The sequence below is a fragment of the Malania oleifera genome, chromosome 6 (assembly GCF_029873635.1).
Source record: "Malania oleifera isolate guangnan ecotype guangnan chromosome 6, ASM2987363v1, whole genome shotgun sequence".
NCBI lineage: Eukaryota > Viridiplantae > Streptophyta > Magnoliopsida > Santalales > Ximeniaceae > Malania > Malania oleifera.
The window spans coordinates 35239912-35260648 of record NC_080422.1 but is presented as its reverse complement, the minus strand read 5'-3'; the positions used below and the strand labels follow the sequence as shown (position 1 = coordinate 35260648).

At 37.4% G+C, this 20737-nt stretch overlaps 1 protein-coding gene across 8 annotated transcripts in view; it reads right to left on the bottom strand.

Moving 5' to 3' along the window:
- The window catches only part of LOC131158131 (protein LPA3), a 62483-nt gene that overhangs the window by 23512 nt on the left and 18234 nt on the right, over positions 1 to 20737 (bottom strand). For 7 of the 8 annotated variants that reach the window (XM_058112762.1, XM_058112761.1, XM_058112758.1 and 4 more), the window contains 4 exons: positions 11847 to 11935; positions 9351 to 9409; positions 9140 to 9242; positions 8986 to 9046 (listed from right to left, as the gene is read on the bottom strand). In XM_058112762.1, the coding sequence (XP_057968745.1) occupies positions 8986 to 9046; positions 9140 to 9242; positions 9351 to 9409; positions 11847 to 11935 (312 nt within the window). The remainder of the gene's footprint in view (positions 1 to 8985; positions 9047 to 9139; positions 9243 to 9350; positions 9410 to 11846; positions 11936 to 20737) is intronic. The other variant, XM_058112759.1, reaches the window with a different exon arrangement.

Here is a 20737-nt window from a genome sequence, read left to right as displayed (position 1 = left end):
ACATGAATTGATAGATTCAGCAACAATTTAGTTGTTTTTAGATTCAGCAGAAAGATTTGAATCGATTTGGTGTGGGTCTGATACGAATCATATGAACCGAATCGTGACTCGTAAGATTCTAACCATGTAGGGACTAAATAATACAGCATAAAAAAGTACCAAGAAATAGAATCATTGAATTTAGTTAATAAAACATGTGACCAATTTCATATTGCTTCCCGCAACATTTTAAACAAAATTGGCTCAATCCTCCCATCCTTTTTCAATAGACTCCTTCATAGAGTTTTTTGGGCAATTTTCCCGTTTAAATATATAGTCCTTTGTCTTTCTAGATTTTGCTTCTTCGCATACAGGTATATTTCCTGTGTACATGGGCACTGCCCCCATTTTATGCATCCTTTAATACTTCAGTGATAGTGATGCATTCAGTTGATATTGTTAAGAATTAGCCACTTCACCAACTTAAAATCAAGAATGCATTTTTAACTGGTGATCTTTATGTGTAAGTGGAGATGGAGCAACCTCCTTCCTGTGTTGCTCCAAAGGTGTCAAATGTAGCATATAGACTACAAATGAATTGGAGGAGGTGTTCTCAAGTGTGGTCCAGATGGTTTAGCCTAGGCCTGTTTCTGATCATTGTCCAGTGCTGTTAAGATTCAAATCCAGTTACATGGGGCCTCTTCCTTTAAATCTGAAAACATGTGCCTCACGCGTCAATTTCTTCAGGCTAATGTTGCGTCTTCATGGAACGATTCTCAAGTTTCTGGTTAGAAAAGTTCTAAGATATGAAAAAATTAAAATTTGGTAACGGTAAGCTAAAACTTTGGAACAAATAGGATTTCATTGATACTCTATTGGAGATAGAGGGTTTGGATAGATTGGAGTGCGGACTCTTGGAAGAGGAGGATAGAGTGAAGAGAAGTTTGAGTAACGATTCAAAAGATGTGTTATTTGATGAAGGTCATTGGCTGCGGACAAAAGACATGAACAAAATGGGCTAAGGACGGTGTGTCAGTATACCACTTAAAACTTAAGCTGTTTGGTTGTGGGCGAACTATGTGTCAAGCCTTAACATTACACCAAATGTGGAGATATAAACAAATGATAATAAACATCAATTATAGAGAACAAGATAAATTTTAACAATCACGCAAGAAAAGCGGGCAACAAGGCTAGAACCTAGGACATCATATCAATTAGAAATTAGATTACCACTTCACCTAAAAGCTAAAGTTGTTAGGTTGTGGACCAACAATGTATACAGGCCTTAACATGTTAACAGTGTGCAGTAAATTAGAAAACCAAACCACTGCAATAGGTCTCCCTCTATTTATAATATAAGTCAAGTACGTCACAATGACCATAATATCCTTCAGATCACACATGCTAAGCTTAATACCCATAATGCTCTCCCTCAAGCTAGAGTACACAAATCGATTTAAGTCAAGCACCCCCCACCCAAAGGTTTAGTGAACAAGTCAGCAAATTGATATCAGATTTAACACCAGTGATTGCAATGAACTTCAGCACAAGTTTCTTCCAAGCGAAAGACACTCAACTTCAACATGCTTGATCTCTTATGGAAGATTCGATTAGAGGCAATACAAAAAGCAACTTGATTATCACACATCAACATAAGCTAAGACTATAGAAAATCAAAGTTCTTAGTTCTTATGACATTTTTTTTAGCCAAACTAGTTCACACATAGTGTGGACCTATACTCCAACTCAGCACTTACCATTCCACCACAGCTTGTTTTGTACTCTTCCAGGATACCATGTTACCACCAACACACAATACCCAGATGTGGGTCTTATGGTTACCCAGCCAATCTACATCTGTATACACAAGTGCGATCCCAATCCTGAAACAAGAGACCTCTCCCATGCACACCTTTAAGGTACTGCAAGATAAGAATGAAATATCCTAGTGACAAGTTCAGAGAGAACCCAGTTTACAACACTTGTGAATGATATATCCAGTTAGTGATTGAGATAATTTAACTTCCCAACAAGGCTCTAGTATTGTCGAGGGTCAACACACAAATCACCCACATCTATCAGTGATTTATCATTCAATAGGTGTATCCAACACATTTGCATCCCAACAGCCCAATCTCATAAAAAGATCTAGAACATACTTCCTCTCTAAAGAAAACACTCCCCATATGAGTTCCAGATACTTCTCTACCAGAGAAGTAATTCAACAACCCCAAATCTTTAGTCTGAAACTTTGTTTGCAGAAAATTCTTCGAGTATCCTCATCAACATCACTAGTAATCACAATATCATCCACATAAATAACCAGTAAATCCTAGCAGCAGTAGTATGACGATAGAATACAAAGTGATCTACCGCCGCTCAAGGTCAAACTTAAGCATTACTAGAACAAACTAAATAAATGCCATGATAGAGAAATGGCTCATGTGACATGGGAAGATGTAGGTAAAATATGTTCTTCAGGAGTGGGATCCAACAAGGAATCACCCATGGAGATGCTTGTTGACAATCAAGCTGGTGTCGTTTGCTACAAACAATCCAAATTTTCATAAGAGGATGAAACATATACTCTGTTAATGGTTCTTTTAGTCTTTTAGTATTATTAAGTGTGTTATTGTCATGTTAATTAGTAAGAATTAGTAAGGGTATTATGGTGGTTAGAGCGTATTTGATATGTATTATAAATAGAGGGAGAGACCAATCTGTGTGTTAGGTCATTCATTTAATCAAAAATCTCAACATGGTACCCAAGCATGATCCAACCTAAACCCTATCACCTACCTAAACTTAGCTGCAGCCAGAAACCACCCACCACCCCCCCCCCCCCGGGGGGGGGGATCGCTGCCCTTCTCAGAACCACCACAACCCTTCATGATTTCACAAAATAAACCATAAAGCCAAAAATACAACCCTCTGAAACATAACCCGACAAAATCCCATTTCCGGAAAACCCCCTGTGGGCCCCCATGCATCAGCCAGTTGCCAGCAGTCCCAACCCCACGCTCTGGTGCGTGAGAGTGTTCAAACCACATTTTTCTGATCTTTTCCTCCAGCATGTGCTGATCCCTTCCCTAGACCATATTATCAAGCTATTGGGCAAGTTTTTTGCTCGAAGACCCAACCTTTTTCAGCCATGCACTCATGGTAATCTGTTAGTTATTGTTCAGTGTTCATAAAGGCTGTTTGTGAGTCTCTTCGAGCAGTGGCAGTGCTCATAAGTTGATTTGTGAGGCTATGGCAGTGTTATATCAATTTATAGGTGGTTCACCTCATCCGTGGTTGTTTTGGTGGTTCACCTTTTTTGTGGTTGTCCCGGCTTGTTTTGATTGTTCTTCTTGTTTAACAGTGGTGTGGCTGCTGGTTTGTGAGCATTGGGATCAAGGTATTAGATTTTGATTTCGAATCAAATTTCAATAAAAAATAAATAAAATAAATTAAAAGAGAAATTTCTCTTCACTCCTAAATCCCTCATTTGCATTCCAGGAAAATTTCATTGCATAGTTCAAATTTCGACAAGTTTCGCTAAAATTTCGAGATTTCGATAAATTTCTGATGATTTGATGAAATTTCGACAAAAATTATGCAAGACGGAAATCGATTGCCATTTCGATTTCGAGGGTGACGGAAATCGGAAATTTCGACGACAATTTCGACAGAAGTTTTGACAATTTCGTGGAAATTTAAGACCATGGTTGGGATGAAGTCCATGAACCCAAAAACACATTTCCTTCATCACGGCCACAGATAACAACTAAGATGAATAGAATTATTTTTAGTGGTCTAAGGCTCATTGGCTCATTAGGAAAATCTAACCACTTGATCCAATCTGGCCCTTTTGATGAGAAGAGAAAGAAAGAAGTATGTTTAGGAAGATGCCTTGATTGTCTCCCTGTTGTGGGATTCAAAGGATCCCTAGATTGCACGGATGTGCATGCATCAAGATACATGCAAGGAGATTTGCGATTATGCCAAGCTTTTGTACTCTAGTAACATTGCACGTATGTATGATAGGAGAGCATTACTGATTATTTTGGAGAGATGAAATGTATTCATGAGAACATTATGCAACCTATAACCGCTATTGTTCTTGAGATGCAGAAGTAAAGAGAGCAGATGACAATTCTTTGGGTTTTAGAGGGTTCGAAACCCGAGTTTGAGGCAGTCCATTCCCAAATACTTGGTAGTGTAGAGTTGCCATCATTTGTCGATGTTTATTTTCACGTCCTTCATGCTTCCTTCAGCACACATTCTTCTACTCTTCCATCTGGCTCAAAGAGGACAGCCTTTGCCACACATGGTGATTCTACAAGCAACTGCAGAAGTTACCAAGGTGGTTCAAGTGGTTGTGGTGGTAGAAATGGACAAGGTAGAGGCACTCCTTGCAAGTGCACTCATAATGGAGGGGGTAATCATACTATTGAGCAGTGATGAGATCTCCACAGTAAACCTTCATGTCTTGCTAATGCAGCCACCACTGACTCCACACCTTTGAGGGCAACCAATGCAGTCACCACCGACTTCACACACTTGGGGCCTAGTGTGGGGCAACATACTATATCTATGTCATAGGAAGAGTATTCCAAGTTCTAGCAGTATCAAGCATCACAACAAGCTTCTCTTCCCATTGCATCTCTTGCCCAAACAAGTAATGCCACAGCATGCCCGTCAACCAGCTTTTCTCGTCCTAGTCTTTGGGTTGTAGACTCCGCTGCCACTAATCATATCACAGGCATACCTAATTTCTTATCTACTCTCCAATATCCTAAAAACTTACCCTGTGCTACTCTTACCGACAGATCCACCACTGCCATTAAGGGAATTGAGACTATAAATCCCACTTCTTCAATTTCTCTTCCTTCGGTTTTGTATATTCCCAAGTTTCCTTTCAATAAATATGTCAGTTAGGAAGATTACCAAATCCATGAATTGTTCATTAACATTCTTCCTTGATTATGTGGTCATTTAGGATTTGAAGACAAGGAAGATGATTGGCAGAGGGCGTGAAGCTGGTGGACTTTATCTCTTTGAGCCACTATATCCTACTACCAGCTGCACTACTGCTGCCACACCTCTCCAAATTCACCGTCACCTTGGTCATCCTTCATTGGAAAAGTTGAAACGTCTAGTTCCTAATCTGCTTTATGTGTCTAGTCTTGATTATGAGTCTTGTCAGTTGGGAACATCATCGTGTCCCTTTTGCTTCCAGAGTCAATAAGCAGGCTACAAGCCCTTTCATGTTAGTCCATTTTGATGTTTGGGGTCCTAGTAGAGTTGTGTTCAAGTTGGGTTTTCGGTACTTCATAACCTTTGTGGATGCTTATTCAAGGATGGTTTTTTTATATTTAATAAAATATCATTTTATTTTGTGCCTTTTGTTTTGAAATAAAGACTCAATTTGGTTTGCCAGTTCAAATACTTCGGAATGATAATGCTAAAAAATATTTCAATACACAATTCACTACTTATATTGTCAAATATTTTGTGAATAGCCGAATGAATTGGCCTTGAGTTCTGTATATTATATATAGACTCTACAAGAATGCTATACATGGAAAGTAAATAAGGTCTAGCATGATTCTAGCCCTATACAAGTAAACTATAATCTGTCAAGCCCTATACATGTAAACTAAATATATGCTAACTGTACAAAATAATGAATTGAAATATAAGGAAATAAATGTGGGCTGAAGCAAGGAAACAAATATTTTGCTTTGTTGTTTGCTATTCCGTTGACATTTATACTCAGTCTGGCATTGTTCATCAATTATCTTGTGCCCACACTCCTCAACAAAATGGGGTTGCAGAGAGAAAAAATAGATATAACCTTGAAACCTCTCGCACCTTAGTTTATCAAACGCATGTACCCAAAGTGTTTTGGAGTAATGTTGTACTCACTGCTTGCTATCTTGTCAACAAGATGTCGTCCTCTGTTTTTAGTGGTAAAATTCCCTCCTCAGTTTTCTATTATAATTCACCTCTATTCTCTCTACCTCCTCATATATTTGGATGTTTGTCCTCTATTCATCAACTAACTCCTGAAATGGATAAGTTGGATCCTCATAATATAAAACTTGTCTTTCTGGGCTATTCATATACCCAAAATGGATATCTTTGTTATAGTCCTACTTCACATCACGTCTTTGTTTCTGTAGATGTTACCGTCTTTGAGTCTACACGATACTATACTTAGTCCCCAAGTGCTTCTGATCTCAATGTGTCTCTTCTTCTGTCTAATCTTCTAAATTCTAGTTTGCTAAACTTACCTAATCAACCACCTGTGTCTCCATATAGTTTGAGTCTTCCTCATCGTCTCAATCGCCCTAATTTGCAGGTGTATTCATGACGACAACTCCAAGGAAGAAAGTCCCCTCTAGCTTCTACTACCATACCTTGGGTTTCCTCGTTTGATGATCATATTCCGCACGATGTTGATCCTCTCATTGCTGTCCGGAAAGGTAAACGCACATGTATACAACATCCCATCTCCAACTATGTTTGCTATGACTTATTATCACCCTCCTATTATTTTTTTTGTTACTTCTCTATCATCTGCTGCCCTTCCTAAATTTGTTTTGAAAGCCTTAGCCCACTCTAGGTCAAGGAATGCCATGGTTGAAGAGATGAATGTTTTATAGGAGAATGATACTTGGGAATTGGTATCTCTTCCTACTGATAAAGTTAAGGTTGGTTGTCACTAGGTATACACTGAAAGTCAACCCTGATGATTTTGTGGCTCGCCTGAAGGCAAGTTTTGTTGTTAAGGGGTATACTCTAGTGTATGGTTTGGATTATTCCGACACTTTTTCCCCAATTGCCAAACTTACATCAGCATATTTGTTCATCTCTTTGACCACCACTTATCATTAGCCCCTGCATCAGTTAGATGTCAAGAATGCCTTCTTGCTTGATGATCTTGAGGTGGAGGTCTATATGGAGCAACCACCTAGATTTTTTGCTCAAGGGGAGTCAAACTTAGTGTGTTAGCCCAAGAAGGCACTATATGGTTTAAAATAGTCTCCCAAAGCATGGTTTGGTCAATTCAGTGCTATAGTACTTGAATTTGGACTTCAACGGGGTGCAGTGGATCACCCTGTGCTTTATCATCATACTTCATCGAGTAGGATCCTTCTTATTGTGTATCTATAATTATAGATGACGATGATCAAGGTATTCAGAGCCTCAAACATTTTCTACAAACTAAGTTTCAAAACAAAATTTGGGACCGTTGAAATACTTCTTTGGCATAGAAGTGCCTAGATCTCATATGGGAGCTGTTTTGTTATGGAAGAAGTATGTTCTTGATTTGCTAGATGAGACTAGGGTGTTGGGATCCAAACCGGTCAATACACTCATGGATCCTAACAGCAAGTTAGTGCCGAATATGGGTGATTCGTTGCCTAATCCTAAATGATACCGAAGAACTGTTAGAAAGTTGAATTATCTCACAGTCACTCAATAGGACATATCTTTCGCAACAAGTGTTGTGAGTCAATTCCTGGTTTCTCCGAGGGCAAGTCATTGGGATGCAGTAACTCACATATTGAGATATCTCAAAGGGGCACCTAGGAGGGGTCTCTTATATTGATATTAGGGTCACACTTATATTCAAGGATATACAGATGCAGATTGGGCCAAGTAACCTTCCAAACAAAGATCGACAACTAGGTACTCTATCTTGGTTGGTGGAAATTTGGCTTCTTGGAAGAGTAAGAAACGAACTATGGTGGTCATGTTTAGTGCTAAATCTGAGTATGGAGCTATGGTTCACACGTGTAAACTTGTTTGGTTGGAGAACATGTTGGAAGAATTGGGTTTTCCATATTCTGGGTCTATAGAGTTGATGTATGATAATCAAGTTGTTCTTCATATTGCCTCCAACCCAGTCTCCCATTAGCGAACAAAACACATTGCAGTTGATTGCCATTTTGTTCATGAGAAACTTATGCAAAAGCCCATTACTAACACTTACGTGAAGTTCGATATGCAGCTTGCTGATTTGTTTACTGAAGCTTTGAGGCAAGAGCGTATGATATTTATGATCCAACTTGAGAGGGAGTGTCAATGGTTATTTTAGTCTTTTAGTATTATTAAGTGCGCTAGTGTTATGTTAATTAGTGAGAGATAGTAAGGGTATTATGGCCATTAGAACGTATTTGATATGTATTATAACTAGGAGAGACTTATCTTTGTGTTAGTTCATTCATTTAATCAAAAATCTCAGCATACTCAAATATAATTTTGTTAGATACAACGGTAAGCAAGCATATGGCCATAGCTTATGTCAAGAAAGAACTTCAAGATATATTCAACAGAGCAACCTGAGGGGAGAGGACATTTTCTGAAACATGTAAACAGCATGAAATGCCCTTGTGTAATAACCTGAGGGGAGAGTAATAAGTACTGCAAGTTTACTTTTAGTTAAAAGGATATGCCAACCCAATTGTTACTAGCAGCTCTATCAGGCAGCTTAGCCCTAACTTGGGACAGCTCTCAGTTCTCATCTATCTTATTACTCACATAATAGGTTTTATTTTAGCACTCAAAAACATAATTTTGGGAGGGCCAACACCAGAAGAGGATTCATTCATTTTGCATGGAACAAATACAAAAGCTTTAAATTTGTCCAATAGGAAGCAAGCACACATATGATTACAACTTTATATTGCACTAGACTGATGATATGCATTTTTTTACTAACAGTAAACACATTATAAAGTGTCAAGAATGAATTCTTCTTAATCAAAAATTAAATGAACATCAAATAATATGTCCAGTCTCTTTATTCATCATCTGAAATATCACTACAAAAAATAGGCATCGATGTGTTATGTTCCAAGGATTTCAAACTGGATCATTAAGATATATATATGATCTTGACCATCTACAAGATATAGTTTCATTCCATGTTTCATTTGATGCCTGAATAGTACATTAAAAAAGGAAACTCATCAACTGCTTCAGTTCTACCAAAAATCTACCGCATACCAGGGTATTGCCGAAACAATGCTCCACTATAATTCACAATATAAGGTGCTACTGCGACTGTCTTCCATGTCAGAAAACAAATAAGTATTAAATAACTAAATTGGAGACATCAATTAAAAATTGTCAACAACAATGCAAAAAAAAAAAATTGTACCTTAGAGTACTCTCTAATTCGAATATAGAACACTGGAGTGAACTGAGAAAGAAATCGATAGTGCAAATCTTTGCTTGGAAATCCTAGAATGCCCAAGTCAGCACTGAAAAGTGAAAAGGTCTTTATCCAACAAAGAAAATGAATACAACGATGCTAGAATAAACCATCTCCGAAATATAAAGGAAAAGATGCAGCAAGAAATTAAAAATACCGCAATGTGTCAAGTTCAAGATTAAAAAGAAGAGTGGGCGTTGACAAGGCAATTTTTTCCTGCACAACCAAAGCATTCAGTACTTGAGAATGCATATTGAGAAAATTGATATGAAGAGAAGAGTTGCTAATTATGTTAGCAGGATTTGCCAACTTAAGATGCTAACTACACGGTTTAAAAGTCTTTTTCATAATTACATGCACCATTTTGATGAAACCAGATAAACATATTCCAATAAAAACTTAAAAGTTCAGCAATGAGAAGGATCTTTGAAAATATATATATATATATATATATATTTTTTCTTTTTCTTTTTTTGCAACACTGTAACTGATGAATTTCAAAAGGACAAGTAAAGGGTTAAAATTTATACATCCTTCCCCTTTAATTTTCAAGAGAATAGCAGAAAGCATTGTCAGAGCCTGCTTATAAGAGGTTTTATCCATTCCATATTCCAATTTATCTTTTGAATAATTTTAAGTGAAACAGGGAAAGAATTTTTTTAGATAAGAAAAGAAGATATATTAAGAGAGAAAAAGAGATTACAACCCAAAAGAGGACAAGCAATCCAAAAGAAAAAGGATAACAAGAAATGGAAGAATCTAACTAAAAATTTAAATAGGAAAACCCCCCTCCAAACCCTCAGTTGTAATCCTGCGAGCACTTCAAATTCACTAATTCCTGCTGACCTTCTTCAACTTCCTTTTATCCTTGGCCAAATGAACTCAGTTACCTCCAGGATCAGATAGAAACATCTTATCCATCAATTATTGCTAATTCTCACTGGCACTAATTGAACATCCTTTTGCACCCATCCAGATGATTCAGAAACACAGCCACATTGTTTCTGAATCTGACCAAAAAGTAGACCACCATCATATGCAAACTCACTAAAATCATCACTATCATTATCCAACATATAACTACATTTTTCCTTTTCCTTACCCTGCTACTCCTACATCTGTATTGTATCTCTCTTATGAATATTCATGAGATTCCACAATACGCAGAGTAACTCCACAACATGCAGAGTTCCTTGAGCATTTCTCCTTCAGATTTTTTTTTTCCTTTTTCGCCGTCCCAGCTGAATTTCCTTGTTTGTCCACCCAGCATGCATAAACCTTATTCTTTTCAACATTCTTTCCCTTAGCAGTAAATTTCCCCCCTGCAACATCAATGTTTCTTTGAATATCATCCACACAAAACCCCAATCAACCACTGCTAGCAGCAGCTAGCTGATCAAGTCCTAGTCTCAACAGCAACCCTCTCCCACTACGGACAGAGGAGCATCAACTTAAGTCCCGTAAATAACTGAAGTGCACCTGTCCCTTGCTGGTACCCCTCCTCCAAGACCAACCTTATCATTTAATTTTTGCAAGGAGGATATAGTTAGCTTCTCCTCCTACCACTGGGAATCAACCCTAGTGGGGCCATATAAACCCTTTCTGAAACTTTTCCTGGGCTCAGTAGCTTGACTAAGCTGGTTAGAAGTTTGGGCCTGATTCAGAGGCCCATCACTTTGTAAACGGATCACTCTTCTTCACCTCAATGTTTACTTTGTCTTTAACCAATGAACGGTGGGTGTCATAACTGTCCAACTGGTCTGAACAAATTCTGTACATAACCGAAATTCTCACTGCAACATTGCACCAGTTCCATTCCCCACATAAGAAACTTCCTTACCAGAATCCTCCAACAGTCAAAGTTCTTTAACAAAACTCCTCCAAACATCATCATTATCACCTCGTGGATAAATACAGAAAATCTTTTCTGATTCCACCCAAACTTAACTCCAGGAATTCACCCTTCCTTGTCAACCTAATCACCATCCAAAAAACAACCCTCCCAAATTTTATTTTACAAGAAAAGCTGCTCAACTGCCCAGAAACTGAAGACAAATGATTTCCGTACCATTTTGCTGCTGCCAAAATACATCTAACCCAGTGATTACATACAGGGTTACTCCCCAGCAAAGGAAGAAAACCACCCTTCCCACTCTCTCTAGTCGCAGATCAAAGGATTTCCCTTCAGTCTGGACAATCTTCTGAAAACAACCTTCTCTCGTGCTGAACATTATGGTCAATTAAAAATCGGAAAGAAACAAGGGCTTCTAAAGGAGAGAGGAGAGAGAGATAACACATGCCACGAAGGACATTTTTTTTTGGGTTTCATAGAAGAAAAAAATGTGACAATGTGGTTAACAGCTCATCATTCAAGTATGCAACAACTCACATACAAATGTTGAGATACAATTTTATGTCCCTTAGGGAACATCCTACTGGTTAAAGCTTCATACTTCCATGTTAATGGTCTCATGTTCAAATCATGGGAGAGATGACAAAAGAGTATCAGATGGGAGGTGGGCTACCTACCGTTGTGTAGCCGAAGGCCAAGTGTGCCTGTGTGGGTTTCCGATGGAACAAAGAAAAATAGATACAATTGCATGTCAAGCATGAAAAAATTGAACAGGAGAAGTTTAATGCAAAGATATCATACCACATACTTCTCTATAACAGAAAGTTCACGTGTGCTACAATTAATGAACACATAGAGTGATGGCAGCTCACTGCTGGACTCCCAACGACCTGCAGTTACAAGAGCGATACAATATTCTAATTTAAAGTTCTATATTTAATAGAAAAACAAAAATCATATGCACATGAACGTAATGTGTATGAAAAAACAACCAGTGCCCCAATATGTGCATATTTATCTCTTAAAATGGTCATACTACTTTCAATGAAGATAATTTACTTATGGAGAAACCATTTATAGGGAACAAATGCTCCCTACAATATTGGAAACAGCATTGGCCTCTCTCAAGGCATTCTATAAAGTCCTTTCCTTCAACTTTGCAAGTGATAAAAAGGATTAAAAACTCTTAAATGGTACAAATAATAAATTTCTTTGAAATAATGTTGATGATAAAGATTTTACTATATGTTATTCAATATGAACACGATGTGTTAAATGACTGTCATATTCTACTCTAAAATTTAAAATTAATGTAACGCATGCATCCACACATGCCATCACAATAAATCCTGTTTATCAACTCATTACATTACTTCAAGTTAACACATTTGTTAATTAATAATCATTAGAAAAAAAATCTAAGAATTTATAGAATTAAATAAAATAATTTGAAATGAAACAAATTAGTTAGAAGCCTTTAATCATGTAACAAATAAATAAATGATAAATTAATAAAATAATTTTTGGACTACATTATAATAGAAAATAAATTATTAAATTAATTACTTAATTTATACTTTTTTATTTATAGATTGGTATGAGTAGTGGAATGAAATTAAACTGATTTGTTTATTCAATAATACTATAAACATTAATGCAAAAAATAAATAAATAAATGGGTAAAAGACACTGACCACCCCTGAGGTTAGGAAAAACGAAATTGGCCTCCCTTGAGGTTTCAAAAATTCTCGAGACACTATTAAACTATCAATCCCGAATATCTTTATAAATAAAATACGAATTAGGAAAGTAGGTAATTATGGGGGATTTGATATTATTCAGTAGGAAATTGTTTCCTTGTTTAGAATAGGTAATCGTATTATATATTGGATTGTACATATGAACAAAATAATGAAGAAAATATTTTTCAATCGTTTCTTCTTTCATGGTATCAGAGCTAGGGTTTCTTAAACCTAGCTAAACAATGGCTAATAGCAGAGGCTCTACCTCCTCTGGAAACATCACCAGTGACTCAGAGGTCACGTCCGGTGGGGTTACGAATGGACTAGATAACACAGTCTCTCCACTCTCATTGGAAAAACTAAACGGAAAAAATTTCCGTAAATGGGCTCAGTCCATGAAACTGGTGATTAAGGGAAAAGGGAAGCTTGGTTATCTTACCGGTGAGCGGAGGAAACCAAACCCTTTCGACACTGTAGCCTTGCAAAGATGGAGGTTCGAAAACTCCATGATCACGGCTTGGCTCGTCAACTCGATGCAACCATCAATCGGAAAAATTTACTTGTTCTTGCCGACGGCAAAGGAAGTCTGGGAAGCAGTACGTGAGATGTACTCCGATGTCGAAAGCTACACACAAATCTTCGACATCAACACCCGATTGTGGTAGATGAGGCAAAGTGAGCGAGGTGTTACGGAGTATTCCATGGAGATGACTCATCTCTGGCAGGAGCTCGATCTGAGCATCGACGAGGAGTGGCAGTGCTCTGGCGATAGCAAGCGATACCGAAGAATGCTCGAAAACGAGAGGGTCTTCGAGTTTCTTGCCGGCCTGAATCGAGAGCTCGACGACGTGAGGGGACGGATCCTTGGCCGACGACCTCTCCCTTCAACCCAAGAAGTCTTCGCAGAGGTCAAGAGGGAAGAGAATAGGAGGCGGGTGATGCTGCGGCCTCAAAATGAATCCGCTGGGCTGGACCCTCCTATACCTGTATCCGCCCAAAAATTAGATGGCATACATGCTAGGCCAGATGCCTCAGCTCTTGTATTAAAAGGCCCAGGGGGACCTAGTCAACATCCGCAAAGAGGAAAAATATGGTGCGAACATTGCCGAAAAACAGGTCATTCAAAAAATACTTGCTGGGAGGTTCATGGAAAACCGGCAAATTGGAAACCGAGACAAATACCAAAAAAATCGTGGGTACCAGGCCAGCACTGACGGATCAACTGAAAAATCACAAGGAGAGAACAACAATACCCCGTCCAGCAGTGCATTCAGTCCTGAACAGTTGGATCAGTTATATAAGATGATTTCATCAATGCAAACATCGGGTCAGTCTTCCTCTAGTTCCCTGGCTCACCGAGGTCATCATCTGTCAGCTTTAAAAACCACATCTTGTTACAAATGTCCATGGATAATTGATTCGGGTGCATCCGATCATATGACTTGGTCTTATCAATATTTTTCATCCTACTCACCATATGCTAGGAATTTGAGGGTAAAAATTGCAGATGGCTCTCTCTCACCAGTTGCTGGAAAAGGAAGTATTCGCATATCTGATTCCTTAACTTTACAATTGGTCTTACATGTCCCCATGTTATCGTGCAATCTGTTATCTATCAGTCAATTAACAAAAGACTCGAATTGTTTCGCTAAATTTGTTTCCTCTCATTGTGTTTTTCAGGACCTATCATCGGGGAAGACGATTGGCACTGCTAAAGCGTATGAGGGACTCTACTACTTTGAGAAGGCAAGTTTGAGTGAACTATGTAATACTGCAATTTGTGATTCTGCATCTACTTCTAGAAATAGTGAACTCTTGTTATGGCATTCACAGATGGGTCATCCCAATTTTCAATATTTAAAACGTTTGTTTCCTTCTCTTTGTTCAAATAAAATGGCTTCTGAGTTTCAATGTGAAGTATGTGAGTTTGCTAAACATCGTCGTATTTCTTTTCCATCATCCATATACAAACCATCTCGCTCATTTGCTATGTTTCACAGTGATGTATGGGGTCCCTCACGTTACTTAAATCGCACCAATACAAAATGGTTTGTGACCTTTATCGATGACCATACTCGTCTTTGTTGGGTCTACTTACTGAAAGACAAAACTGAAGTCCGCTCCATTTTCATCAATTTTCATACCATGATTCATACACAGTTCCAGACTCATATTCCGATCCTACGTACTGATAATGGTACGGAATATTTTAATACCATCCTGGGAACTTATCTTCAAGATAACGGGATTGTTCATCAAAGTTCTTGTGTGGATACCCCTAAACAAAATGGGGTTGCTGAACGAAAAAATAGACAAATACTTGAAGTAGCCCGGGCATTAATGTTTACTAACCACATGAAACATTATTTTTGGGGCGATGTCATCTTAACAGCCACGCATCTCATTAATCGAATGCCAAGTCGAGCACTCTCATTTGTCATCCCTCTTCAGAAATTTCAGGAACACTTTCCTACCTCTCGACTCCCTTCCAGTCTCCCACTGAAAATTTTTGGTTGTACTGCTTTTGTTCATGTCCATGCACACCATCACGATAAATTGGATCCTCGTGCCGTTAAATGTGTCTTCCTTGGTTATTCACCTACCCAAAAAGGCTACAAATGCTATGATCAGGTCTCAAAACGACTGTTCGTTAGTCTTGATGTCACTTTCTTTGAAACCACTCCTTATTGCCCAAAGCCCTCTCTTCAAGGGGAGAAATGGAGTGAAGATCGGTTCTTTGATCCTTTTAGTACTGAATCAGCGGTTACTCCAGTTACTCCATTCCCTGACCCATCTATTGAGTCTTCCATTGCATTACTTCCCGATTTGCCAAACACAACTGAACACTTACCCCCAGGGGGAGATGCAGGAGAGCAAAACAACGCAGACATACTGGTTTACTCAAGAAAGCCGAAAACAAAGGAGAGGGAGAATCTCATACCTGAGGCACCAAGAGCGTTGGAACCGGTGATGGCTCCGAATAATCATGAGCCCTTGCCTTATCCTGATCTGGTAATTGAGTCTTCCTCTGATAATTCTGCACCTAATGATATCAATTTACCTATTACAATCAGAAAAAAAAAAAAAAAAAAAACCAGGTCATGTACTATATACCCTTGGTCAAAATACAAGTCTTATATAAGCTGGTCTACAGGATATCGTGTGTTTGCCTCTAATCTTGACAGGATGAAAATGCCAAAAAACATTCAGGAAGCTCTAGAAATATCAGAATGGAGAGAGGCAGTCATGGAAGAAATGCGAGCCCTTAAAAAAAATGGAACTTGAAAGTTGACAAATCTACCAAAAGGGAAGAAGTCAATGGGTTGTAAATGGGTCTTCACTATGAAATGTAAGAAGTTGACAGATCTACCGAAAGGGAAGAAGCCAGTGGGTTGTAAATGGGTCTTCACCGTGAAATGTAAATCTGATGGAACAGTTGAAAGATATAAAGCCAGACTTGTTGCAAAAGGCTTTACACAGACCTACGGCATTGACTATACTGAGACATTTGCACCAGTGACAAACTTAATACAAAGATTGGCCACTACAACAACTTGATATTAAAAATGCTTTCTTAAATGGAGAATTAGAAAATGAAGTTTACATGACTATACCACCAGGATTCAGTAGAACAAGTGAAGAAAACGGAGTGTGTAAACTAAAGAAATTGTTATATGGCCTCAAACAATCTCCTAGAGCGTGGTTCGACAGATTCACAAAAGTACTAAAGAATCAAGGGTATCGACAAGGGCAATCAGACCATACACTATTCTTCCAACAGTCTGAAGGAGGTAAGAGAACAATTCTAATAGTGTATGTTGATGATATAATCCTTACTGGTGATGATATAGTAGAAATGGAGAGATTGAAGAAGGTTCTGGCTACTGAATTTGAAGTTAAAGACTTGGGACAGATGCGGTATTTTTTGGGCATGGAAGTGGCAAGAACGAAAAAGGGAATTAGTGTTTCTCAGCAAAAGTATGTTACCGACCTCCTAGTTGAAACTGGCATGCTAGGGTGCAAACCCAGCGAAACCCCGATAGAAACAGTAAAGGGGTTGAAGATTGTGGAAAACTAGTAGAAAAGGAGAGAGATCAAAGATTGGTTGGCAAGCTGATCTACCTATCACATACTAGACCAGATATTGCATTTGCAGTCAGTGTAGTAAGTCAACACATGCATTCACCAAAGAAAGTTCACTTAGATGCTGTATACAAGATCCTTAGATATCTCAAGAGATCCCCAGGAAGAGGACTCTTCTTTAAGAAATGTGAAAGCAAGGAAGTAGAGATCTTTATAGATGCAGAATGGGCAGGATCAGTGGAAGATAGAAGGTCCACCACAAGATATTGTACATTCGTCTGGGGAAATCTCGTAACTTGGAGAAGCAAAAAACAGAATGGGGTGGCTCGTAGTAGTGCTGAAGCTGAATTTAGGACAGTCGCTCAAGGGATTTGTGAAGGATTGTGGTTACGAAAACTATTGGAGGAATTACGAGTACTGGTGAACCTTCCTATCAAACTCTACAGTGACAATAAGGCAGCTATTAGCATCTCTCTTAATCCAATTGAACAGGACAGGACTAAACATGTGGAGGTAAACAGGCACTTCATCAAAGAAAAAATTGAAGAAGGAATTATATGTATGACTTATGTACCAACCAAGGAACAAACTGCAGATATCCTCACTAAAGGGTTGGGACGACAGAGCTTTGATGATCTTATTAGCAAGTTGGAGATGATTAATATTTATGATCCAACTTGAGGGGGAGTGTTAAAATATCAATCCCGAATATCTTTGTAAATAAAATACGAATTAGGAAAGTAGGTAATTATGGGGGATTTGATATTATTCAGTAGGAAATTGTTTCCTTGTTTAGAGTAGGTAATCGTATTGTATATTGGATTGTACATATGAACAAAATAATGAAGAAAATATTTTTCAATCGTTTCTTCTTTCAGAGACCTCCTTTGAGGTTTAAAAAAATGACACATACCTCTCCTAAGGTTTGGAAAAAATACACAAACATCCCCTTAAAAACACTTGTTTCTTTTGCAAAATACAAGGGGAGTTTGTGTCTTTTTGGCAAACCTCAAAGGAGGTTCCTCGAATTCTTGAAGCCTTAGGGAAGGTCAATGGAATTTTTGAAACATTAAGGAAGGTCCTTATCTTTTTAAACTCCGCTTGTGAAGCAGTTAATGTCCTAATCTTTTCACACATAGCCGGTCCCAAGCCCGGGTAAAGGAGGAGAGTTCCATTAGGTAGCTGACAACCAGCATAAAATGTGTCAAATCACTATGATATGATATCCTTATTGAATATTTGTTGGGGCATCCCTTACGAGCGATGTGTTGCATTTATACCACTCAAGTGTAGCGAAAAGTGGGCAAGATTAGGCTAAATCATCGGCTCGAAGCGACGCGACGTGTCAGCATCCAGGTACGTTGTCAAATATGCGAGAGTTCCAGCATCATTCTAGACGTGGGCGGGTAAAGAAGTTAGTTCAGGATATTAGGATCAGATTACCAACTTGAAATATAGGGACACTTACGAGTAAAAGCATGGAAATTGTGGACATGATGATTAAAAGAAAAATTAATATAATTTGTCTTCAAGAAACTAAATAGGTAGGGGAGAAAGCTAGAGCAATTGATAAATCAAGATTTAAACTTTGGTACACTGGAAAAGAAAAACATAAGAATGGGGTAGGAATATAGTGTTGTAGATATAAATAAAGTAAGGGATGGAATTATAAAAATCAAGATAGTACTAGGCCAAGAGATAATAAATATCATTATTTCTTATGCTCCTCAAGTAGACTTCTCAGAAAATCTTAAGAGACAATTTTGGGAAGATATGGATAGTATCATACAAGGCATATCAGGGACTGAGAAAATATTCATAGGAGCAGATCTAAATGGACAAATTGGAAGGGATAATAAAGGTTACGAGATGATACATGGAGGATATGGATATGGAGTAAAAAATGAACCTAGAGAGATGATCTTAGACTTGCGATGTCATACGATTTTATTACAATGAATACTTACTTTAAGAAGAAAGAAGAACGCTTAATAACCTTCAAAAGTGGACAAAATAAAAATCAAATAGATTTTTTTCTTAACTACGAGGATAAATCGTTTATCATGTAAGGATTGTAAAGTTATTCCAAGTGAAAGCTTAACCACACAATATAGAGTTTTAGTATTACATATATGTATTAAAAAATGGAATAAAAAGGATAAAATACATCAGTGTAAGAGAACTAGATGGTGGAACCTAAAGAGAGAAAATATAATAAAATTTAAAGATAAAATGATCAAATATGGTAATTGGACTATAGAGGATGGTGTAGACACACACTCTTTGGAGTAGGATAGCTAGCCCTATTAAAAAAAACAACGAAAGAGATTTTAGGTGAGTCAAGACTCAAGAGGAAGACTCTCGAATAGCAAAGAAAGTTGGTGGTGGGATCAAGATGTTCAAAAAGCCGTAAAGGCAAAAAGAATTTGGTATAAAACATAGCAAAAATGTAGAAACATGGATAACTTTAAAAAGTATAAAGAGGCGAGAAAAGATACAAAAAAGGTCATTAGTGAAGCTAAACATAGATCATTTAATAATTTGTATGATAGATAAGATACAAAAGAACGAGAAAGAGATATATTTAAACTTGCTAGAACTAGAAAAAGAAAAAGTAAGAACTTACGTAATGTAAAATGTATAAAAAGTGAGGCTGATATTGTCTTGGTTAAGGAAGAAGACATAAAAGAAAGATGAAAAAGTTACTTTAGTTAGCTATTTAATGAAAGCCAAACAGAAGGTTTAAACTTAAAATTGACAAATGAGGAAAAGACTATTAACATGAGATTTATTCTCAAGATTTGAGTTAACAAAGTTAAGTTTGCACTAAAAATGATAAAAAATGGAAAATTTATAGGACCGGATAACATCTCAATTGAAGTTTGGAAATGCTTAGATAATAATTGAATTATATGGTTAACTAATTTATTTAACACAATTATAAAAACTAAGAAAATGTCAGATGAATGGAGGAAAAGCACTTTAATATCTATATACATAAATAAAGGAGATATTCAAAGTTGTAATAACTAACAACCATCGTGAAATTAAACTAATGAGTCATACGATGAAAGCGTCGGAAAGGATAATTGAAGAAAGGTTAATGCTAGAAACAAAGGTCTCAAAAAATCAATTTGGTTTTATGCCTGGGAGATCTACTATGGAAGCTTTATATATTTTAAGAAGATTAATGGAAAGGTTAAAGGAAAAGAATAGGAATTTGCATATGGTATTTATTGATTTAGATAAAGCAAATGATAGGGTACCTAGGGAAGTTCTAGGGTGAGTTTTAGAAAAAAAAATAGAAGGTATATGTAGTAGGTACACTAATGTCATTAAGGATATGTACGATGGAGTAATGACTAGTGTAAGGACTATAGGTGGAGAGACTAGAGAATTTCCAATCACAATAGGTGTACATCAAGGATCTACTTTAAGCACTTATCTTTTTGCTTTAGCGATGGATCAATTGACTGGGAGTATCTAAAATGAGGTTCCATGGTGTATGTTGTTTGCAGATGATATTGTATTGATTGATGAAACTAAGGGAGGAGTAGAGGCTATGTTAGAATTATGGAGAGAAGCTTTAGAATCTAGAGGCTTTAGGATAAGTAGAAATAAGACATAATACAATAAATGTAATTTCAATAATAGTAGGAGGAATATTGGAGAGAAAGTTAAACTTGATGATATAGAAATAAATAGCACTTATAGATTTCAATACGTTGGATCTATTATGCAAGTTAAAGGAGAAATTGAAGAGGATGTGATGCATAGAGTTAAAGCACGTTGGGTAAAATGGAGAAGTGCTTCAAGTGTATTTTGTGATCGTAGAATACCCTTAAAATTAAAAGCAAAGTTTTATAG